Source organism: Cetorhinus maximus, unplaced genomic scaffold, assembly GCF_964194155.1.
Source record: "Cetorhinus maximus unplaced genomic scaffold, sCetMax3.hap1.1 HAP1_SCAFFOLD_477, whole genome shotgun sequence".
NCBI lineage: Eukaryota > Metazoa > Chordata > Chondrichthyes > Lamniformes > Cetorhinidae > Cetorhinus > Cetorhinus maximus.
In genome coordinates, this window is record NW_027596419.1 from 272,343 (window position 1) to 297,239 (window position 24,897).

General features: G+C 49.4%; 2 protein-coding genes across 2 annotated transcripts in view; one reads left to right on the forward strand and one right to left on the reverse strand.

Moving 5' to 3' along the window:
* LOC144673801 (uncharacterized) overlaps window positions 1-11,932 on the forward strand; it is a 57,677-nt gene extending 45,745 nt beyond the window's left edge. The window contains exons 4-6 of the mRNA XM_078535459.1: window positions 7,187-7,255; window positions 10,010-10,112; window positions 11,142-11,932. Coding sequence (XP_078391585.1) covers window positions 7,187-7,255; window positions 10,010-10,112; window positions 11,142-11,364 — 395 coding nt within the window. The 3' untranslated portion in view covers window positions 11,365-11,932. The remainder of the gene's footprint in view (window positions 1-7,186; window positions 7,256-10,009; window positions 10,113-11,141) is intronic.
* A 6,020-nt stretch (window positions 11,933-17,952) lies between these two features.
* Window positions 17,953-24,379, reverse strand: LOC144673799 (protein BTG3-like). The gene is made up of 4 exons (XM_078535457.1): window positions 24,198-24,379; window positions 21,902-22,039; window positions 21,038-21,245; window positions 17,953-19,621 (listed from the first exon to the last, which is right to left on the reverse strand). Exons 1-4 carry the CDS (start codon window positions 24,368-24,370, stop codon window positions 19,418-19,420), a joined length of 723 nt encoding a protein of 240 aa, XP_078391583.1. The 5' UTR covers window positions 24,371-24,379; the 3' UTR covers window positions 17,953-19,417.
* Between the last annotated feature and the right edge of the window lie 518 nt (window positions 24,380-24,897).

Consider the following 24,897-nt stretch of genomic DNA (forward strand, 5'->3'; position numbering starts at 1 on the left):
GGTCATATTTGTCAAAGTTTGTATAAAACTTCTAATGTAAATATTTTCTGAATGTGTCTATACGTTTCTGTCAGGTGTATTTTTTACTTTTCTGCATATTGTTGTTGATGCAAGGTCTAATTAAAGATAAGCTGATGCTGAAATGAGTGGATCTACAGTCTGATGTTTAATGACTCTGGTAGTCACTGCCTGAACAGAGGTCATGCTGTCTGCAGGCAGTAAGTCTCCCGATGTGAGAAGTGAATGAGATTGGCTGAAGCCTGGTATCTGTGACTGTGGGAACTTCCAGAGGCCAGGAATGAGCATCCAGTCAGCCTTTCTGGTGATTGGGCATTAGGGGAAGGGGAGGTGTGGGGAGAGGGATTGGGAGGGAGGGAGTGCCTGATCTCCCTTCACCTTTCCTGGGGTGGAAGTGGTTTTGGCATGAACAAGCAGAGCAATTCAACTTCTTTAAGGGTGGAGACCCTCACACTGACACGGAGAGAAAATGCTGGAACATAGAAATAGTATTCACACATCGAGATAGCAACTGAATAATGACAGGAATCCAGACTTGTTCCTGAAACTCGTCATGAACAAGTTATATTTTATAATGTTAAAGGTGTTTTATAAATGTTCCAAGGTGTTTCACAGGAACATGCTAAAAGAGAATTTGATACCAAGCCACATCTGGAGATATGCAGTCAGAGGAGGAAAATGAGATCAGTTTTCCAGACCTTGGGGCCCAGACAACTGAATTGCAGATACCTTTTAAGGAAAAATTCTCTTTTAATATAAATGTAGTTACATTGCAGCCCCCAAAAACACATATTCTCTTTGGCTGCCAGTTTCTCCTCCAATCTCCATCCTTCTCCACCTTACTGAACTTGTTCACTGAACCCCTTTAATACAGGAACCAGACTCTGGGTTTATCTGACTGAACCCCTTTAATACAGGAACCAGACTCTGGGTTTATCTGTCTGACCCCCTTTAATACAGGAACCAGACTCTGGGTATATCTGACTGAACCCCTTTAATACAGGAACCAGAGTCTGGGTTTATCTGACTGAACCCCTTTAATACAGGAACCAGGCTCTGGGTATATCTGACTGAACCCATTTAATACAGGAACCAGACTCTGGGTTTATCTGTCTGAACCCCTTTAATACAGGAACCAGACTCTGGGTTTATCTGACTGAACCCCTTTAATACAGGAACCAGGCTCTGGGTATATCTGACTGAACCCCTTTAATACAGGAACCAGACTCTGGGTATATCTGACTGAACCCCTTTAATACAGGAACCAGACTCTGGGTATATCTGACTGAACTCTCTGTTTTTATCTGTTTGTGATTTATCCACCCGCTCTTGGTTGCTACAGGAGGGGGTTTTCAGTCCCGAGTCACTGTGGGATTGTTTATTTGGTATATAATTTAGCTGAAAGCCACATATCTCTGGCTGCTCGGATATTTCAGTCTTTGCTGCGGTTTTCTCACTGCAGCGGGTGTTTTTCCTGGTTTATTCAGTGGAGCGGCTGCGCCCAGAAAGAGAGAATGAAACAAACGAGTTAAGTGGTTAAAGGGAGGGACTGAACGCTCTGTAGTTTTACGTTGTCTCAATTGAGACAGTCACTGAGTCTTTGTCTGTTATACACTTGCTATTGGCTGATGTATAAACCCAGTGTCCAATCCCCAATCAGAATGGAATGACGACTGAACCGCCTCTTTTGCTGTGATTGGTTAATTCATTTGCTGTTGTTTGTGCCAAGAAACCGAGGGAGGTTCCCGCCCACTGGAGCTAGAACCACCATCTGACGTCAACAGCAGCCTGGACTGTCCCATTGTCACAGTGAGTTAGGGGGGGGAGTAATGAATAATGACACAGCCTCTGTCAGGAAAAGCCGGGGTAAAAGCTGCTTTTATCCTGTGCGGTTTCGATTGTATCTACAATCCCGGTGCCGTCTCCCGGGAAACTGTTCACTTCAGCCCCGGGGGGAGAGGGAGGAGAGTATTGGAATATTCTCCCCCCCCCCCTGTCTGAATGGAGCCGGACACAGGCCCCGCCTCTTTCCCATTCGGCCCGGTGGATGTGTTTCTCCTGTTGTCCCCCTGTCCCCGGCTCTGAGCGGATCCCTCTCTCGGGGAATGGATGGAAAGGAGCTGCAGGTCCTGTCAGTGTCTCACACCCGGGGGGAGGGAGGGGGATCCGGGGGGAAACTTTCCTTTATCTTCACCGGGATTTAACTCTTTATCCGGGGGGGAAATGGATGGAAAAGGAGCTGCGGGTCCCTCAGTGTAAACCGAAGCGGGGACCGGGAGTAGGAGCGGGGACCGGGAGTGGGGAGCGGGGACCGGGAGTGGGGAGCGGGGAGCGGGAGTGGGAGCGGGGACCGGGCGGTTCCTCCTGCTGATACCGGATTAAACTGTCAGGTTTGGAGCGGGAACAGGATCAGCAAAAAAACGGCATCGAGAGAAAATGGCCGCATCAAACGTGAAGATTCTGATTGACAGGGCGTCCCGGCAGCTGATTGGATCTGGTTTGTGTTGGGCGGGGTGAGCGCTGATTGACAGGGCGATCCTGCAGCAGATTGGATCCTGGTTTGTGTTGGGCGTGGTGAACGCTGATTGACAGGGCTACGTAGCAGCTCATTGGATCCTGATTTGTGCTGGGCGGGGTGAGCGCTGATTGACAGGGCGGCATAGCAGCTGATTGGATGCTGATTTGTGTTGGGCGGGGTGAGCGCTGATTGACACGGCGATCCGGCAGCTTTTTGTCTCTGGTTTCGCTCCGGTGGGTGGGTGGATGACGTCATCTGTTTGAGTCTGTTAAATTGGAAAATTCTGGAAACACTCAGCAGATCAGGAGGGAAACAGTTAATGATTCCAGTTTAATGTTGATGCTTTCAGAGCTGTTCCGTTTCCAGTTTAAACTTGCAGCATCTGCAGTATTTTTGCTTTTATTATAACAAGTTTTCTTTCTCTTCTGTTCCCAGTCCCACTTTCTTCAATAAAACCTCCCAAAGCCACAACCTCCAGCCTCCCCGAGAAGGACAAGGGCAGCAGGAGCCTGGGAACAGCATCACCTCCAAGCTCCCCTCCCAGTCACACACACACCGCCTCGACTTGGAGATATACCGGCCGTTCCTTCATCGTCACTGGGTCAAAATCCTGGAACTGCCTCCCTAACGGCTCCATGGGAGCCCCTTCACCACACGGGGCTGAAACGGGTGAAGAAGGCCGCCCATCACCACCTTCTCAAGGGGCGTCTCGGGATGGACAATAAACGTCGGCATCGCCAAAGACGCTCCCATCTCGATAATTAATATTTCATTGTAAAGATTCCTTTTACATCCAGTAGATTGTGATCCATAAGGAATATTTTTTATATGGACAAGTCCTTATCCAGACTAACAATTTGCTACCAGGAGTGTCTGGGTAGATACAATGGGTGATGGGTTGATTTCCACTTCAATCAGACACCAGTTCCCAGCTGGATGTCAACCCAGTATCACCGGGGTAGAGGGAACAAAGGATGGGAAGCGGCAAGGGATTGTAATAAAGAGGGAAAAAAGTGTCTGGTGAAAAAGCCACAGTCATGAGGATGTTCAGTGTGTCTCAGACACTGAACCAAGACCAACAGCAACTAAATGGAGTCATGAATGTGTCCTTGCTACTGAAGTAAACTCAATCACAACAATGAGGATGTCCCAGTTTATCTTGAAGTGTGGATGCCATTAAGTCTTGTTTCATGAGGCCACACAGACAGTGAAACATGTTCTGAATCATAGCGACACGAGGAGAGACCCCCAACCAGCAGTTCTATGTATCTCAGACAGGTAAGTTCCAGTTTCAGTTTTCTCCCATCACTTCAAGATGATTCCAACATTAAAGACAGACCTGTGTTTATATTGCATCTTTCCTGGTAATCTACAGCTCTGCTAGGGATGTTGGTTGATGGCCAAATAAACCAGGAGGAAGTCACCTATTCCACTTCCAGTACTGGCTGTAGGATCACTTACATCCATGGGAGAGGGCAAAAGGGACCCTCAGTTTAATGTCTCGACTAAAAGACAGAACTTCCAATAGTGCAGCACTCCCTCAGTGCCACAGTGGGAATGTCAGCATTTTTTTGAGCTCAGGTCTGTGGTGTGGGTTTTGAACCTCATTGTTCAGGGACAGGGATGTGCTGTCTTTTGGACAGGACGTTGAACCATAGGATCATATATGTTTCAGTCAAGTTGTGTCTCAGTCTAAAATCCAGCAGATACATGCCTAATGTGTCCAGCTTTTCCTCATAAGACAACCAATACATTCCAGGTATTAGTCTGGTAAACCTTCTCTGAACTGCTTCCAACGCATTTACATCCTTCCTTAAACTGGAGCATAACCTCCCTACTTTTATATTCAGTTCACCTCACATTGTCTTCGCTTTCCTAATTACTTGCTGTACCTGCATACTAGCCTTTTGTGATCCATGCACTAGGACACCCAGATCCCTCCATCTAAGCTCTGCAATCTCTCACTACTTAGATAATATGCTTTTTCATTTTTCCAGCCAAAATGGACAGTTCACATTTGCCCACATTATACTCCATTTGCCAGATCTTTGCTCAATCACTTAAGCTATCTATGTCCCCTTCACAACTTACTTCATCAGCAAATTTAGCAGCCATACCTCCTGTCTCTTCATCCAAGTCATTTATATAAATTGTGAAAAGTTGAGGCCCCAGCACTAATCCCTGTGGCACACCACTCGTTTCATCCCACCCATTTATTAATGTGGCAATCACCTTGATAAAAACAATTGCTGGTTAAACAGGTGATGGCCATTGATTATCCCATCTAAATAGAATAGAAAGATACAGCTGGAACACTGTGTGGTAGCATTGAGGAGTTATCTTGAAAAATAAACCAGCTTGAACTAAAGGGCCACAGCCTGGATTAATTCCATCAGGCCCCAAGGATTTGTCAGCCCACAACTCTAACAATTTTTTCACTACCGTTTCATTGGTGATTGTAATTTTCCTGAGTTCCTCTCTCCCTTTTCCTGATTTACAGCTATTTCTGGGATGTTACTTGTGTCCCCCGTAGTGAAGACTGATACAAAATCTGTTCAATTCATCTGCCATCTCCTTACTTCCCATTATTAATTCCCCAGACTCGTTTTCTATAGGACCAATGCTCACTTTGTTAATTCTTTTCTTATTTAGGTATCTATAGGAACTCTGGCTATCTGTATTCATATTTCTAACTAGCTTTCTCTCAGACTCTTAATTTTCCTTCCTTATTAACCTGTTTGTCATTCTTTGTTCTCTATATTCTGCCCAATCTTCTGAGCTGCCACCCATCTTTGCGCAATTATGATTTTTCTTGAAGTTTGATACTGTCTTTAACTCTTTTAGTTAACCATGGATGGTGTGTCCTCCCCTTGGAATTTTTCTTTCTCATTGGACTGTATTTATTTTGTGTATTCTGAAATGTCCCTTCAAATATCTGCCACTGCATCTCTACTGACCTATCCCTTAGCCTTATTTTCCAGTTCACTTTAACTAGCTCTGTTTTCATTCCCAAATAATTGCCCGTATTTAAGTTTAAAATACTAGCCTTGGACCCACTCTTCTCTCCCTCAAACTGAATGTAAACTTCAATCATATTATGATCACTGCCACCTAAGGGTGTCTTCACTATGAGGATATCAATTTATCCTATCTTGTTGCACAATACCAGGTCTAGTATAGCCTGCTCTGTGGTTGGTTCCAGAGCATGCTGTTCTCAGAAACTTTCCCAAAAACTTTCTTTGAACTCCTCATCTAGGCTACCTTTGCCCATCTGATTTTTTTCCAGTCTATATGCGGATTAAAATGTCCCCATGTGCCTTTCTGACAAGCTCCCATTATTTCCTCCTTTAAATTCCATCCTACTGTGTGGTCACTGTTAGGGAGCCTGTATACCACTCCCACAAATGACTTCTTGCCTTTATCATTTCTCATCTCGACCCACACCGTTTCTACATCCTGGTTTCCTGAATTTAGCACAATAGTGAGGGATGACCTATTACTGCAATTAATTAACAGAGCCACCCCTCCACCTTTTCCTAGCTTCCTGTCCATCTTAAATTTCATGAGCCCTTTAATATTCAGGTCCCAATCTGTCATCCTGCAGCTATGTCTGTAACGTGGTCATGTGATCAGACCTGGAGGAGTACATCCAACCAGAGCTGGCGTTCCAGCTGCCCTTTAGTGTGATGTTACCCACGCTCACTATTTGAGTAAATAAATGGATGACTGCCTTTAGATCTACAGTGTGAGTGGTGACTGAAAATCGTGCAACATAGGAGTTCATTCAGCCCATCGTGCTGCCTCTGAGGAAGAGCTACTCAATTAATCCCAGTCCCCTTCTCTTTTCCCACAGTTCTGCAGATTTCTTTCCCCATTCAGGTGTTTATCCAACTTTCAAAAACTTTAATTGAAAGAGCATTTTTAGCCTTGTTAAATCTCAACTTTGGAGCTTCATAAAACCAGATTTGGCCCTGAGCCACATTAGGAACAGGTGACCAAAAGCTCAGTCAGAGGTCGGTTTTAAGGCTCATCTTCAACAAGGACAGACAGTGTCGAAGAGGTTTAGAGAGGGAGTCCCAGAGCTTAGCGCCCAGGCAGCTGAAGGCACGGCCGCCATTAGTGGAGCGATGGAAAACGGGGGATGCTCCAGGGGCTTGAATTGGAGGAGCGCAGAGATCTCAGAGGGTTGTAGTGAAGGTTGCAGGTTACAATGACAGGGAGGGGCTGGAAGACAGTGGAGAGATGGGGAGGATTTGAGGGGTTGGAGAAAGTTAGAGATAAGGATGGTCGGAGGGACAAGAGGTTACAGAGATAGGGAGGCAATGAAAGGATTAGTAAGCAAGGATGAGAATATTAAAATTGAGGCATTACTGGACCGGAGGCTAATGTATGTCAGTGAGCAACATGGGGGTGATGTGTGAAAGGGACTTGGTGTGGGTGTTAGGATATGACGGCAGCAGAGTTTTGGATGGGCTGGAGATTAGAGGGTGGAATGTGGGACACTGCCCAGGAGAACATTGGAATAGTTGAGTCTGGAAGTAATAAACGCAGACATGAGGGCTTCAGCAGTAGATTAGCTGAATGGGGGCAGATGCATAAGTTAAATAGTGGATCTAATTCGCATTTGAACTGTAACGTTTTCTATTCCAGTTTGTCGAACCCCAGACCCAAGTGTAACTCCTGCAGTTGATCATCATAACCAACACAACACAACCGAAGGTAATACCGTGTGAAATTTTATAATGTTAGATGAGGGGTCAGCTGTGGTTCAGTGGCTTCAACATTCACCTGAGTCAGGTGGTCATGGGGCCAAATCCCCCTCCAATAGACATGGGGAAAATTGAGCACAACACCTCCTAGGGTAGTGCCAGAGGGCGCGGTGCCACTCCCTCTGGCTTCTCCCTGAGGGGCCATCTTTTTTATGGGCTGAGAAACCCAGGTTGCCATTTGCCTTCTCTGGTGGATGTACATGATCCCAAATCTCCAGCACAAGCTGGGTTTAGTTGAAGGCCCTTAATGCCTGAGCTTTAACCTTCCCACAGAAATGAAAGCAGTGATTTACTGGTCAGTGCTTCTTGTAAATCAAGCATCGCAGTATAACCATGTGAAGCTTGGGATGTAATGTACCAGCAGGGAGGTTATATCTGTGGATAAATACTTAGAATCTTTCCCTGGTGACTCGCCTGTGCCAGTTTCTGGGCTCCTTGGGGAGCAGGTTGTGCTGCCCTGTACCTACAAACGCAATGTCCCAGTCTCAGATTTACTGGTAATTTGGGGGACATCTCAGCATGAACATTTACACAAGTTCATCGGTGGGAATGACGATTTGACAGGACAAGACCCATGGTTCAGAAACAGAACAAAACTGTTCAAAGATCAACTGGAACAGGGCAGCTGGTTGGTTCTGATCTCTGACCTCAGGAAGTCTGACATGAACCAGTATCAGTGTCAGATTTACAGGAACACGAGTGTGGGCTATTATTGGGAGCAAACTGATCTTGGTCATCTCTCTAAGAGGTGAGAGGTTTCTGTTTCAGGCATTCTGTATTTAATCTCTGTATAGGTTTGGTCGTTCAGTGGTTATGTTACTAGACTAGTAATACAGAGACCTGGACTAACAATCCAGAGGATGAGAGTTCAAATCCCAGCATGGCACTTCCAGAATTTAAATTCTCTTTGTTAAATAAAAATCTGGAAATATAAAGTTGGTTCCAATAAAAGTGACCCTGAAGCTGTTGGATTGTTGCAAAACCCCAACTGGTTGACGAATGTCCCTTTAGGGAAGGAAACCTGCCGTCCTTACCCAGTCTGGTCTCTATGTGACTCCAGTCCCACAATAACCTGGTTGACTTTTAACTGTCCTCTGACTTGCTCGGCCACTTCAATCAGAATCAAACCATGAGAAAAAAAGAGACTAAAATTGAACAGATCACTGGATGTGACCCAGTTATGGAATCAGGAAACAACCAAGACCCACCCAGCCCAGTGGACTCTGCAATATCCCCTCACTAACATCTGGGGACTAGTGGTAATGCTGGGAGAGCTGGGTGATATAGTCATACTCACTGATGGAAGGAGTTAACAGAGTTATCAAGCTGCCCCCCCTCAGCTGATGAATCAGTACTCCTGCATGTTGAATGCCACTTGGAGGAAGCACTGAGGGTAGCGAGGACACAGAATGTACTGAGTGAGGTCTTCAATGTCCATCACTAAGGCTGGGTCAGTAATAGCACCACTGACTGAGCAGACTGAGCCCTGAAGGACAGAGCTGTCAAACTGGGTGATGGAAGGAGTTAATGGAGCTATCAAGCTGCACTCACTCTCCAGCAAAGAGCTCTATCCATCTCCAGATGTTGGGGAGGTGGGGCCCATCACACCTCTCAGGCAGCCTTTACAAGACCCAGTGCACTTGCCTTGAAAGTGTATCCCAGTAGACCCAGGATCCTGGGGGGATTCTCTCTACAGGGGGATGTAGGCTGCTGGGAATGATCCTGCTCAGGGTAACTCTTGAAAACTTCCATTCTACCCCCCCCACAGTTAATGCAACCCTGTTGGATTTTTCACTTTGCCGACCCTGTTCCTGATCCTTCCCGATCAGTTTGACCCAAATCCCGTTCCTCCCAGGATGTGTTTCCCTAAAGCCCGATAGAGTCTTTGAACATTTCTGCAGTTTGTTTCACACACGATACTAAACACATGTTGTTTTCTTTAGAACACACACAGGTACCAGGTAAATCTGTTTCTAAACTACTGCATGTGTTTTCAGCTCTTACATTTGAACATGCTGCAGAGACAGGTAGTAACATTAGAATGTTTGAAATGCTGTGTGATATTTCACCATAGAATGATGCTGTGAGAGTGAGTGGTGTGGGTCACTGTTACCTGTAACTGGCCCTTAAACTACTTGGAATTGTTATTTCTGTTTTTTGAATCTCACCTTCCTGTCCCTCAGATACAGAAGTGAGGATTCCTGCTTCCCACTAGCATTAGTGTCTCTGGAATCCTGTGTGGAAAGTCTGGGTACAATTTTAACCGAACCCTCCTATTGGGAAACTGACGGGATTGTGTGTAACACTGGCTGAAGTCAGTGGGGAGTAATATTGACCTGGGTGTAAATCAGTGTTCCACCCAATCCCGTGGCTTTCCTTTCCTGATTTAATTAAAATTCCCGCTCTATTTCAGCGGACTGTTGGGTTTAACTGGAGGGAGGTTGCTGCTGGTCAGTGTCCAGTTATGTCGATTGGAAAGCATGTGTCCATCACATTGTGGGACAGTGTGTGCGTGCACGGAGCTGTGGGGTGGCCTGGTGTGTGTGTGATTATTGGTATCTAACCTCCCACATCCCTCCAGGACTAGAATTAACCAGGGATCTGTTTGTACTGAGGTTGGTTCTGAAACACTGGGTGCTGAAGGTCTCTGCTGTTAGTTTTGTTAGTGTGTCCCAGTCTGTTAATGTCTTCATTCTGTCCACAGATTCTGGACTCTCTACTAGAGCAAGAGTGGGATTGGGAATCGGAATTCCTGTTCTTCTTGTTGCTGTAATTGTGGTTTTCATATTCCAAACACGGCAAAGATGGTGAGTTCTAGAATGTTCCACGGCTCCCATTGTTAATTCCAGTTTAGTTTTATTACATTTAGTGTTGTGGAAATGTTCTGTACAGCGATACACTTTGAGCTGCCTGTGCTCATCTCTCTGGCCTCTTGACCATCCCCTGATTTCCATCACTGCACCATTGGCGGTCGTGATGTCAGCTGCCTGGGCCCTAAGCTCTGGAATTCCCTCCCTAAACCTCTCCTTTTCAGGCGCTCTTTAAAACCTACCACCTTTTGATCAAGACTTTGGTCACCTGTCCTAATATCTCCTTATTTGGCTCACGCTTTCCCCTGTTAGGCACCTTTGGACAATAAGGCTGCTATACAAATGCAAGTTCTTGCTCAATCTCAGCACCCTGTGACCCGGCCATCAGTGGTTTCCATCACTGGCACAGCCATCTTGGATTTCCTTGTCTCCTTCAACATCCCCATCTCCCTGCCCACCTCTCACCCACCCAGCGGTGGGGAGGGGAAATTATTACAGACTCTCTAACTCTGTCCTCTGACTCTCCATCACGATATTTCTGTGTCTGTTAACCTGTTTGGTCACTGCTGGATTGGGCTTGAGCACATCAAGGAATATCCTGTCCATCTGTGGCTCCTCTCAGTCCTTCAGGATCAGTCTGGAGAGCCCGGACACTCCCAACCTCCTTGTGTCTGATCTGATCCCCATCATCTTCAGCTCAGTGTTAACCGAGATCCTCATCAATTCTTCTTCTTCTCCAATATTGAGGTGAGCTGGCATTTTTCTATTTGTCTGGTGCCTCGGTCAGCACAGCTCCTGTGGAGTGTCCAGCTCTTGCCCATTGCCTCCCCTATGAGCCTCCTCTCCTCTACACTCTGTGCTCCATCACCGTGCAGCTCCTGTGACCCATTTTCCAGCTGCTATTGGTACCCAGGATGTTGAGTGTAATTTAATCGGTCTGTGCTCCTGAACGGCTCCTTTACACACTTGTCCAAAGTGTTGGATTCTTTTAATGTCACCTGAACTCTGCTGGTTTTTCTCTCCTAGGAATCGACACTCGAACAATCGAAATGAAGCATCTAAGGATGTTCCTTTGACAGAGGTGACCTGTCCAGATGAAACACGGGGCCTTGTGACAACAGCACCTGAGCATCAGGATGGAGCGGCTGGAGAACAAAACCTTCTGGGGAACGGGACTGTCCAGCACCGACTGAGTTTCCCCAGCACTGAGCCTGTGTCAGGGAGGGGAAAATCAGCCCAGAATGGATGATTGTTACATATGAACGTATAACCCTCTGCGCTGTGGAGGCTCCCCCCCCAACACCACCACTGCCCTGCGGGTGCCAGCCCTCCCACCATCTCTCTCTCTCCCCCCCCACAATGAGGCACCGTGGACTACGTGCTGAGGGATGTATTAGAGCTTGGGGGCAGACGCCACAAAGGCGCAATGGGGAAAGGTCGCTGTCTAAGACCTTTCAGCTACAGTGCACCGAGGGGCTGGGAATTGTATAGACCCCTCGGGCTGTACGATTCAGACGGAAAGTGTACAGTGAACACTAAATATATCATCATTGTATTGAAGCACCTCAGAGTGTTAACATGATGTATGTCGATAAAGTGAATAGCTTTGCACTGTCTGACTCTCTGTAATGACCATATTGAAATGTCTGTAATATTGATTCCATTGAAACACCTCATGTCCTGTGTGGAAAAGTGGAATATGATTGCATTTTTTGTGATGGCCATTTCGAAATGCCTTGTAATGTTTATTCAAATACTTTATGAAAGTATATTGTTCCAAATAAAAATTTTGTATTTTATATCTTCAAAATGAAGTCAAAACAGGTCTGTGGGTCTGGATTTTTAATTTCATATGTTTCCCAGTTGGAGGAGATTCTGATCCTCCAGACGACCCTCAGAGAGAAATTTCTCATTTCTGTCTTAAATGGGCAACCTCTTATTTTTAAAGCATGAGCCCTAAATTCTAGATTCTCCCACAAGAGGAAACATCCTCTCCACATCCACCCTGTCAAGACCCCGCAGGATCTTACTCTTCGAGTCTGTCCAACCCACCCATTCCAGGTATTGGTCTGGTAAACTTTCTCTGAACTGCTTCCAACGCATTTACGTCCTTTCTTAAATAAGGAGACCGTTCAGTGCTTCCTTGTGGAGATCATAGTTCAGGATTGAAATCAGAATCACTTCCCACTGACCATGAGTCCTTGTCACCAACTTGTCATCAGTGAGTCTGAGATGATAATTTCAGAATGTCCAAATCAACATGAGATCAGGAAAAGGAATTGACCAATTTGGTATTTTAGGGACATTTATTTATTACACTGAATAAGTTCAATAATGTATTGGTACTTACAATTATATTTTGGAGACTATTAAGTTTATACAAAAGTTCCCTGCCTTCCATGATCTTTACTGTCATCAGTGTAGAACATGATCTTGGAGAGTTTCCCAGTGCAGCTGCAGTTGGTGACTTTGGCTTGGTGGGTGCGGGGGGTGGGATTACGAGGTTCGGGACTCTCCCTGGATGAACATCCTGTGTCACCAGCTGCTCTCCTTTGGTGGCTCAGGTCAATTCTTCCACAGGACCTCCACCCCTGGAATCGGGGAGAGATTGGTGCCTTCTCTCCACCCAGAAACTGAACTGGACTAGCCATATAAACACTGTGGCTACAAGAGCAGGACAGGGGCTGGGAATCCTGCGGCAAGTAACTCACCTCCTGACTCCCCAAAGTCTGTCCACCATCTACAATGCACAAGTCAGGAGTCTCTGATGGAAACTCTCCACTTGCCCTGGATGAGTGTAGCTCCCACAACACTCAAGAAGCTTGACACCATCCAGGACAAAGCAGCCCGCTTGATGGCACCCCTTTTACAAATATTCACTCTCTCCACTACCGACGTACATTTGCAGCCGTATGTACCATCTACAAGATGCACTGGAGAAACTCTGTAACCTCTTCCAACCCCGTATAACCCTTCCTATCCTTGTAACCTCCTCCAGCCCCTACAACTGTCCCTATCCCTTTAACCACCTCCAGCCCTACAAACCTCCCTATCTCTGTAACCTCTTCCAACCCTCCCTATCTCTGTAAACTCTTCCAACCCCTATAACCCTTCCTATCTCTATAACCTCCTCCAGCCCCTGCAACCCTCCCTATCTTTGTAACCTCCTCCAGCCCCTACAACCGTCCCTATCCCTTTAACCTCCTGCAGCCCATACAAACCTCCCTATCTCTGTAACCTCTTCCAACGCCCTATAACCCTCTCTATCTCTGTAACCTCTTCCAACCCCCTATAACCCTCTCTATCTCTGTAAACTCTTCCAACCCTTATAACCCTCTCTATCTCTGTAACTTCCTCCAGCTTCTGTAACCCTCCCTATCTCTGTAACCTCTTCCAGCCCCAACAACCCTCCAAAATCTCTGCGCTCCTTTCAGCCCCTTGAGCATCCCCCGATTTCCATCGCTCCAACATTGGCGGCCGTGCCTTCAGCTGCCTGGGGTCCTAAACTCTGGAATTCCCATCCTAATCCTCTATCTCCCTTCCTTTAAGGTGCCCCTTAAAAACTTCATTCTCTAAGCTTTTAGTCCCTAGTATCTGCTTAGGTGGCTCTGGATCAACTTTTGACTCATTTACAAAACCCTGATGTGCATTTGGGCACTTTTTTGCAGTATTAATGGCGCTATATAAATGCAAGTTGTTTTTTGTTGTTGTTCCTGTATTAAAGGGGTTCAGCCATTAGATGGCGCTGCTCATCCAAATTTAAAACTGAGCAGCGGCGCCACCAGGTGGGCAAAGGGCGGTATTGCAGAGACAACTTCAGCAACTTTCAAAACAAAGACTTGCATTTCCCTGGCGCCTTCACCTTCCCAGGATGGCTAAAGCTTTTCACAGCCAATTAAGTACTTTTCGAAAAGTATGTTCGCTGTAGTAATGTAGGAAACGTGGCGGCCAATTTTCGGACAGCAAGCTCCCACAAACATCAATGTGATAATGATCCAGATCATGTTTTTTTAGTGATGTTGGTTGAGGGGTAAATATTGGCCCCAGGACACCGGGGAGACCTTCCCCCTGCTCTTCTTCCAAATAGTGGCCGTGGGATCTTTTACACGCACTAAGGAGGCAGATGGGGATCTCGTTATAAAATTTCACCTGAAGGCCAGCATCTCCTTTGGCACCGACCCTCCGACAGCGCGGCACCTCCTCAGTGTTGATGGGGGGGCAGCGGGTTTGGAGAGGGACCGGGAGGTAGGGGGCTGGTTGGAGAGGAACCAGGGTCATGGGGTGGGGAGAGGAAGCATGGACAGATGGAGGGGGGGAAGAGAAGGTGTTGGGGGTTGGGGAGAGAGGGAGTGAGGGGGAGAGAGGGAGTAGGGGGGAAGAGAGGGAGTGGGGGGGAAGAGAGGGAGTGGGGGGGAAAGAGGGAGTGGGGGGGAAGAGAGGGAGTGGGGGGGGAAGAGAGGGAGTGGGGGGAAGGGTGGGAGTTGGGGGAAGAGAGGGAGTTGGGGGAAGAGAGGGAGTGGGGCGGAGAGAGGGAGTGGGGGGAAGAGAGGGAGTGGGGGGGAAGTGAGGGAGTTGGGGGAAGAGAGGGAGTGGGGGTGAAGAGAGGGAGTTGGGGGAAGAGAGGGAGTGAGGGGGAAGAGAGGGAGTGGGGGAAGAGAGGGAGTGAGGGGGTAGAGAGGGAGTGAGGGGGAAGAGCGGGAGTGGGGGGGGAAGAGCGGGAGTGGGGGGGTAGAGAGGGAGTGGGGGGGAAGAGCGGGAGTGGGGGGGAAGAGAGGGAGTGGGGGAAGAGAGGGAGTGGGGGGGAAGAGAGGGAGTTGGGGGAAGAGAGGGAGTTGGGGGAAGAAAGGGAGTGGGGGTGAAGAGAGGGAGTGGGGGGGAAGAGAGGGAGTGGGGGGGAAGAGCGGGAGTGGGGGGGAAGAGAGAGAGTGGGGGGGAAGAGAGGGAGTGGGGGGAAGAGAGGGAGTGGGGGGAAGAGAGGGAGTGGGGGGGAAGTGAGGGAGTTGGGGGAAGAGAGGGAGTTGGGGGAAGAAAGGGGATGGGGGTGAAGAGAGGGAGTGGGGGGGGAAGAGAGGGAGTTGGGGGAAGAGAGGGAGTGAGGGAAGAGGGGCTGTGGGGGTGAAGAGAGGGAGTGGGGGGGAATAGAGGGATGGGGGGGAAGAGAGGGAGTGGGGGGGCAGAGGGGGAGTGAGGGGGAAGAGAGGGAGTGGGAGGGGAAGAGAGGGAGTGGGGGTGAAGAGAGGGAGTGCGGGGGTAGAGAGGGTGTTGGGGGAAGAGAGGGAGTGGAGGAAGAGGGGGAGTGGGGGAAGAGAGGGAGTTGGGGGAAGAAAGGGAGTGGGGGTGAAGAGAGGGAGTGGGGGGGAAGAGAGGGAGTGGGGGGGAAGAGCGGGAGTGGGGGGGAAGAGAGAGAGTGGGGGGGAAGAGAGGGAGTGGGGGGAAGAGAGGGAGTGGGGGGGAAGAGAGGGAGTGGGGGGGAAGGGAGGGAGTTGGGGGAAGAGAGGGAGTTGGGGGAAGAGAGGGAGTAGGGGGAAGAGAGGGAGTGGGGGAAGAGAGGGAGTGGGGGGGAAGAGGGGGAGTGGGGGGAAGAGAGGGAGTGGGGGGGAAGAGGGGGAGTGGGGGGAAGAGAGGGAATGGGGTGGAAGAGGGGGAGTGGGGGGGTGAAGAGAGGGAGTGGGGGAAGAGGGGGAGTGGGGGGGGAAGAGAGTGAGTGGGGGGGAAGAGAGGGAGTGGGGGGGGTAAGAGAGGGATTGGGGGAAGAGGGGGAGTAGGGGGGAAGAGAGTGAGTGGGGGGGAAGAGAGGGAGTGGGGGGGAAGAGGGGGAGTGGAGACTCTCTGTAATGACCATATTGAAATGTCTGTAATATTGATTCCATTGAAACACCTCATGACCTGTTTGGAAAAGTGGAATATGATTGGCCATCACAAAACATGCATTTTGAAATGCCCCATCAGTACTGACCCTCCGACAGCGCGGTGCCCCCTCAGTACTGACCCTCCGACAGCGCGGAGCCCCCTCAGTGTCGACCCTCCGACAGCGCGGAGCCCCCTCAGTGTTGACCCTCCGACAGCGTGTAGCCCCCTCAGTACTGACCCTCCGACAGCGCGGAGCCCCCTCAGTACTGACCCTCCGACAGTGCGGAGCCCCCTCAGTGTCGACCCTCCGACAGCGCGGAGCCCCCTCAGTGTCGACCCTCCGACAGCGCGGAGCCCCCTCAGTGTCGACCCTCCGACAGAGCGGAGCCCCCTCAGTGTCGACCCTCCGACAGCGCGGAGCCCCCTCAGTGTCGACCCTCCGACAGCGCGGAGCCCCCTCAGTGTCGACCCTCCGACAGCGCGCAGCCCCCTCAGTGTCGACCCTCCGACAGAGCGGAGCCCCCTCACTGTCGACCCTCCGACAGCGCGGAGCCCCCTCAGTGTCGACCCTCCGACAGCGCGGAGCCCCCTCAGTGTCGACCCTCCGACAGCGCGGAGCCCCCTCAGTGTCGACCCTCCGACAGAACGGAGCCCCCTCAGTGTCGACCCTCCGACAGCGCGGAGCCCCCTCAGTGTCGACCCTCCGACAGCGCGGAGCACCCTCACTGTCGACCCTCCAACAGCGCGGAGCCCCCTCAGTGTCGACCCTCCGACAGCGCGGAGCCCCCTCAGTGTCGACCCTCCGACAGCGCGGAACCCCCTCAGTACTGACCCTCCGACAGCGCGGAGCCCCCTCAGTACTGACCCTCCGACAGGAGAATGTATTAATAGCAGAACGAGGGTTTGCAGTCGGTGAAAGAACAACATGGAAGAAGTGACAGATGGTCCTTTGGGGTGGGGCGAGGGGACATTGGAAGCGAGAAGGATAGCAAGTGGGGTAAAAAAGGGGATAAATCAATGAATAAAAATGAGCTAAAACAATAAAAGCACTTTCATGACTGGAAGTTGTTGAAGTCCATGTTAAGTCTGCTGTTTCTCCAGTTTGCTGTTCTGCTTTGGTGGCTCGGGTCAATTCTTCCACAAGTCCTCCAACCCTGGAATTGGGGAGAAATTGGTGCCTTCTCTCCACCCAGAAACTGAACTGGAATAGCATATAAACACTGTGGCTACAAGAGCTGGCCAGGGGCTGGGAATCCTGCGGTGAGTAACTCACCTCCTGACTCCTCAAAGCCTGTCCACCATCTACAAGGCACAAGTCAGGAGTGTGATGGAATACTCCCCACTTGCCCTGGATGAGTGCAGCTCCCACAACACTCAAGAAGCTCAACACCATCCAGGACAAAGCAGCCCCGCTTGATTGGCACCCCATCCACAAATGTTCACTTTCTCCACCACCGACGCACTGTAGCAGCAGCGTGTGTACCATCTACAAGATGTACTGGAGAAACTCACCAAGGCTCCTTAGACAGCACCTTCCAAACCCACCACCACTACCATCTAGAAGGACAAGGGCAGCAGATAGTTGGGAAGACCACCACCTGGAAGTTCCCCTCTAAGCCACTCACCGTCCTGACTTGCAAATCCATCGGCCGTTCCTTCACTGTCGCTGGGTCAAAATCCTGGAGCTCCCTCCCTGACAGCACTGTGGGTGTTCCTACACCACATGGACTGCAGCAGTTCAAGGAGGCAGCTCATCATCACCTTCTAAAGGGGCAATTAGTGACGGGCAATAAATGCTGGCCCGGCCAATGACGCCCACATGAATGAATTAAAAAATCCCACTCCCTCCCCCACCCTAACGAGTGACCAGTATTGTTCCATGAAAGTCCCAAAGTGCCTCAGCTGATGAACACATGAAGTTGTCCAAAAGGAGGAAATCAGTATTCCAATCTTTACAGAAACTCACACCACCCTGGGAATGTTGTTTGAACAAAGTGGTTTAATTTATTTTACACAAAAGAAAAAAGAAATTTAATGAGACATTCAGAATAAGCCATTTAACTCGCGCTTAACTGACGGTCAATAAATACTGAGTTTTATAAAAGTTTCTCCCATTCACCAGTTGGGGAGCAGTAACACTGTGTTGGTCCGCTGTGATTTTTCTCCAATATCTGTAAAGGCTTGGAGAGACATGAACTGGGTGAGGGTCTGGGTAAGGGGCTTCCACTCGCCCCACTGGGGAGATTGTGTCCCTGGGTTACTGGGGTGGAAACACAAGTCACTGTTTGAGTGTGGGAATGGGCAATGGCAGCAGGACAGCAGACCAGGGGTTCACTGTGTTAACACACTGCGGCCTTTGGTATGAATCAACACAGCAAGCTCATTCAGGAGGCCATTCAGAGATAGGGACCCTTCCCCTAACCTGGGAGAAAGATACAGGAACACTATTCCCACATTAAGGAAGAAGAGCTAAAAAATCCCAGGGATCCAGAGTTGTTCCTCAACACCTCATCCTCAGGAAACAATTCCCCAAATCCCTTTTAAACAATTTTTGGATTTAAAAAATTTAAATTGCTCAATGTATATTGCACAGAAAACACACTCTTTTGAGTGCTAGAGTTTGTCCTAATGTCTTCAGCAATCCATTCGCCAGGCACCTTCTGGAGCCTCACTCAGTGGATGTTGATGGGCTATTTGGCTATGATAAGCATCACAGCTAAGTTTCTTACCCAAGAGAGGCTCTGAGATTTCAACAGGAGCGAATGGAGAGTGATCAGCAGCAGCAAATAAAATAAAAGTGCAAAAACATTAAATATTCCACAAGCCAGATAGATGATAATTTAACAAATACATATTAACAGAGACTCTGGGGTATTTCACACACTCCCCCTGTAAACATGATAAATAACAATCACCTGTCAGGCAATGTGGACACACATCATATTTTCAAAGATACCTGAGTTTTTAGTACAGATTAATAATACAGAGACGGCTTCAATTATATATAAAGTATACACAGACCCACAGGAGCAGCAGTGTAAACCCGACAAACACACATAGGCAGTGTGGGCCTTACACACACACGTGAGTAGTGAATGTTAAATACAGCAACATTTCTCTCTGACTCATTCACACTCACACACCTCGCTCACACACACACTGCGCTCACACACACACACACACCGCGCTCACACACACACACACACACACCGCGCTCACACACACACCTCGCTCACAGTCACACACACACACACACACACACACCGCGCTCACACACACACCACGTTCACAGACACACACACTCTGCGCTCACACACACAACGCGCTCACACACACACAGCTCAGCCACTTGCAAACATGCCCATGGGTGTTAGAATGGAGCAGTTAAGCACAGGGTTGGCACAGCTCAGTGTGAGCGAGGTATCCGATCCCTCTGCTAGCCAGGACCTTCATCACTTGTGCCTTTTGCCGATCTTCGAGCAGTGGGCCTGCACCTGAGGCAGGAGGAAGCCTGGGGGAGGTTGCAGGGCCTTGTCCAGTCCGGGTATCAAGTAGTAGCTGATGAGGGGGACGGGTTGGTAGAATGTGGCATACTGCACCGGCTTGTGAGGGTACAGAGGCCACGCAGCAGTGCACTGGGAGAAACTTCCAGAAACCTAAGGGATAAAATTATTGAATCAATTAAACATGACAAATCAAACACACAAGCTCCAATTAATCCCCAGCCCCGTCTCCACAGGCCACGTGCAAGGACTTGCATTTCTCTAGCGCCTTTCCCCACCTCAGGACGTCCCAAAGTGTTTCACAGCCAATGAAGTAATTTATTTGAAGTGTGGTCACTGTTGTAAATAGAGGAAATGTGGGCAGCCAACAATTGCACAGCCAGTTCCCACAGATAGAAAGAGAGACAGACTGTGTTCGGGAGGGAGTGAGTGAGTTTAGGGAGGGAATTCCAGAGTTTAGGGCCCCCAGGCAGCTGAAGACATGGCTGCCAATGGCAGAGCGATGGGAAGCGGGGGATGGTCAAGAGGCCGGAATTGGAGGAGTGCAGAGATCTCGGAGGGTTGTAGGGGCTGGAAGAGGTTACAGAGATAGGGAGGGTTGTAGGGGCTGGAGGAGATTACGGAGATAGGGAGGGTTGTAGGGGCTGGAGGAGGTTACAGAGATAGATTTGTAGGGGCTGGAGGAGGTTGCAGAGATAGGGTTGTAGGGGCTGGAGGAGGTTACAGAGATAGGGTTGTAGGGGCTGGAGGAGATTACGGAGATAGGGAGGGTTAGGGCTGGAGGAGGTTATGGTGATAGGTAGGGTTGTAGGGGCTGGAGGAGGTTACAGAGATAGTGCTGTAGGGGCTGGAGGAGATTACGGAGATAGGGAGGGTTAGGGCTGGAGGAGGTTACGGAGATAGGGAGGGTTGGGGCTGGAGGAGGTTATGGTGATAGGGAGGGTTGTAGGGGCTGGAAAAGGTTACAGAGATAGGGTTGTAGGGGCTGGAGGAGATTACGGAGATAGGGAGGGTTAGGGCTGGAGGAGATTATAGTGATAGGGAGGGTTGTAGGGGCTGGAAAAGGTTACAGAGATAGGGTTGTAGGGGCTGGTGGAGATTACGGAGATAGGGAGGGTTGGGGCTGGAGGAGGTTATGGTGATAGGGAGGGTTGTAGGGGCTGGAAAAGGCTACAGAGATAGGGTTGTAGGGGCTGGTGGAGATTACGGAGATAGGGAGGGTTGTAGGGGCTGGAGGAGGTTACAGAGATAGGGTTGTAGGGTCTGGTGGAGATTACGGAGATAGGGAGGGTTCCAGGGGCTTATAGAAATAGGGAGGGGTGAGGAAGGATTTGAAATAAGGATGAGATTTTTTTTTGAAACACGGAGGTGTTGCTGGACCAGGAGCCAGTGTAGGTCAGTGAGCGACAGGATAGTGATGGGTGAACGGGACTCAATGTGAGTTAGGGTCTGGGGGCAGTTGAGTTTTTGATGAGTTTCCAGGGGTAGAAGGTGGGAGATTGGCCCGGAGAGTATTGGAACCATTCACTCCGACCCCTCCCAGCACTGGGTGCTCAATGTTCTCTTTACCTTGCCAGTAGCTTCAGCTGTTTTTGCTGCAGTTTCCTTCACTGTTTGACCTTTGGCATGTTCCCCTTCATCTGACGAAGTCTCCGAGTGGCAGTCAGGTGTGCTGCACTCCGAGGACGCGCTGCCTTGCTCAGAGTCTAACGATGCCGCCCTCCTGGAGTCTTGTCCAAACTGAGCGACAGTGAAAGGCAGACTCCCATCACTACACCTGCAGGAAATTCAAATGAAGATTTAGTGGGAATCGGGTCAGGCAGCAACACGCGAGACACAGCCACTAACAACCTGGTATAAACAACAAACACCCACACAAACTGGCAGAACACAGCCGAGGGAAGGTTTACCGTACAGTGAAGGAGAGACAGAGAGCACACCAGTGAGAGAGAGAGACAGACAGACACAATTCCCCCTTTGGAAGTTCCTGTTGAATCTGCATCCACCCCCCTTTCAGGCAGCGCCTTCCAGATCACAACAACTCGCTGTGTAAAAAAAATTCTCATCTCCCCCTCTGGTTCCGATTCCTTTCAATCTGTGTCCCTCTGGTTACCGACCCTCCTGCCACTGGAAACACTTTCTCCTTATTGACTCTATCCAAACCCCCTCAAGATTATGAACGCCTCGACTCAATCTCCCCCTTAACCTTCTCTGCTCTAAGGAGAACAATCCCAGCTTCCCCAGTCTCTCCACATGAACTGAAGTCCCTCTTCCCTGGCGCCATTCGAGTCAATCTCCCCCTCACCCTCCCCAAGGCCTCGCCTTCCCTCCTAAAGTGTGAGGCAGTCGGAATCGGACACAGTTCTCCAGATGAGCTCCTTGTGTTTGTCTCTGCGGTGACTGTGTTGCTAAACCATCCAGGTGAAGACTTACCTGCAGCACACCTCCTGGGGATCAATCCACAACGTAATCTCTTTGGGCAGTCTCAACTGGTTATATTCCAGATCACAGTCTTGACAAGCGAGCAACAAGGATGGGTCTGCTTTATGTTTCCTGTTTATCCGAATGCATCTACCAGGGAGAGAAAAAATATACTGAAGGATCCAAGAGGACAGACATTAGACCATCCAGAACTCTATTGGCCCTTTTCCCAAGTTGTACCAAGTTCCGTTCAGCCTTCACCCCGTCACTCACTGACATACATTAGCTCCCAGTCCGACAATGCCTCCATTTTAAAACTTTCATTCTTGTTTTCAAAACTGTCCCCACAAACCACCCTATCTCTGTAACCTCCTCCAGTCCCTACAACCCTCCCCATCACTGTAACCTCCTCCAGTCCCTACAACCCTCCCTATCTCTGTAACCTCCTCCAGCCCCTACAACCCTCCCTATCTCTGTAACGTCCTCCAGTCCCTACAACCCTCCCTATCTCTGTAACCTCCTCCAGTCCCTACAACCCTCCCTATCCCTGTAACCTCCTCCAGCCCCTACAACCCTCCCTATCTCTGTAACCTCCTCCAGCACCTACAATCCTCCCTATCTCTGTAACCTCCTCCAGCCCCTACAACCCTCCCTATCTCTGTAACCTCCTCCAGCCCCTACAACCCTCCCTATCTCTGTAACCTCCTCCAGCTTCTATAACCCTCTCTATCCCTGTAACCTCCTCCAGCCCCTACAACCCTCCCTATCTCTGTAACCTCCTCCAGCCCATAAAACCCTCCCTATCTCTGTAACCTCCTCCAGCTTCTATAACCCTCCCTATCTCTGTAACCTCCTCCAGCCTCTACAACCCTCCCTATCTCTGAAACCTCCTCCAGCTTCTATAACTCTCCCTATCTCTGTAACCTCCTCCAGCCCCTAAAACCCTATCTATCTCTGTAACCTCCTCCAGCCCGACAACCCTCCAAAATCTCTGCGTTCCTCCAACTTCGAGCAACTTTCAAAACAAAGACAATCAATGAACTCTCTCCTCCATCCCCCCCGCCTTTCTGATCCCCCTTTTTTCCAATAATTTATATAGATTTTTCTTTTCCCACCTATTTCCATTATTTTTAAATGTATTTCCATCAATTGTATTATCTCTTACCTTCTAGCCTATTTCGATCCCTTCTCCCCACTCCACCCCCACTAGGGCTACCTGGTACCTTGCTCGTCCTGCTTTCAACCCTTAATGTCCCCATTAGCACATTCCTTAGATAATATCACCACCGTCACCACCTCTTTGCCCTTTAGTCTATGACATCTTTTGGCTATCTCCACCTTATCACTGGCCCTCTATCCAGCCCTACCTGTCCCACCCCGCCCCCCTTAAACCACCTTATATTTCACCTCTTTTCTATTTTTCCTTAGTTCTGTTGAAGAATCATACGGACTCGAAACGTTAACTGTTTTCCTCTCCGCAGATGCTGCCAGACCTGCTGAGTTTTTCCAGGTATTTTTGTTTTTGTTTTGGATTTCCAGCATCTGCAGTTTTTTGCTTTTTTTCAAAACAAAGACTTGCATTTCTCTGGCGCCTTCACCACCCCAGGATGTCCCAAAACCTTTCACAGCCAATGAAATATTTATTCAAAAGTATGTTCACTGTGTAATGTCGGAGACGTGGCGGCCAATTTGTGCACAGCAAGCTCCCACAAACATTAATGTGGTAATGACCCAGATCATCTGTTTTTTTAGTGATGTTGGTTGAGGGGTAAATATTGGCCCCAGGACCTTCCCCCTGGTCCTCTTCCAAATAGTGGCCGTGGGATCATTTACACCCACCAAGGAGGCAGACGGGAACTTTGGTTTAAAGTTTCACCTGAAGGCCAGCATCTCCCTTTGGCACCGACCCTCTGACAGCGCGGCGCCCCCTCGGCACTGGCACTGTGGAGTGTCGGCCTGGATTATGGGGCTGAAGTCTCTGGGGTGGAGACTCAAACCCAGGACTTGTTCCATCTGCTCTCGCAAGTGGATGGACAATGTCCCTCAGCGCAATGCAAGAAATAGTGAGGAGGGTCCTCCCTGGTGTGCTGTCCAATATTTTATGCCCTTTCAGGGGGAAGCTGGATAAAAACATGGGGGGGGCGGGGGGCAAGGAATAGAAGGATATGGTGATGGGGTGAGATGAACAGGGGGTGGGAGGAGGCTCGTGTGGAGCAGAAACACTGGCACAGAGCAGATGGGCTGAATGGCCCGTTTCTGTGCTGTAATATTCTAGCCATTGTACTGGGCGGCTCTGCTGTTTGCTTACCTGTATGCTTGTCCTTTGCTGGGATTGGCTGGGTACCAGTGATTCTGGTATTTTCGGTACAGTATCGCAGTGAGCTTCTCCCCAAACTCCTCGATCTTTTCCTGATGTAGCCTGCTGCGATTCCTGACCAAGCTGACCAGGAAGGACACTCCGGCTCCGATCTCCTCCTTCATCGTCTCCTGGTGTATCTGCGGGGGGAAGGTGGGGGTGTTTAGAGATTAACCTGTTCAGAGTGTGTTACAGTCGGGGATGTTGGGGTTGGGTGAGGGAGGGGGGTGGGGAGAAGGGTGATGGAATATAGAGATCATGGTCTGGCTGCTGGAATGACCCCTTTGTGTCAACAACATCCCACCCCCACCACCAGCAACTCTTTTACCTGCCCCCCCCACAATAGTGCTGGCTGGCGAGCTATTTGACTGTGGTAGGCATTGCTGACAAGACCCTTCTGGAACACGCACCTGGATACAGACAGACTGTTTCCTCTTGTGTGTGGGGGAGACCAGAACTAGGGGGTCATCAATATAAGATCCTCACTAATAAATCCAATGGGGAATTCAGGAGAAACCTCTTTACCCAGAGAGTGGGGAGAATGTGGAACTCGCTCCCACAGGGAGTGGTGGAGGTGAATAGTATCGATGTGTTTTAGGGGGAAGCTCGATAAACACATGAGGGAGAAAGGAATGGAAGGATAGGGTGATGG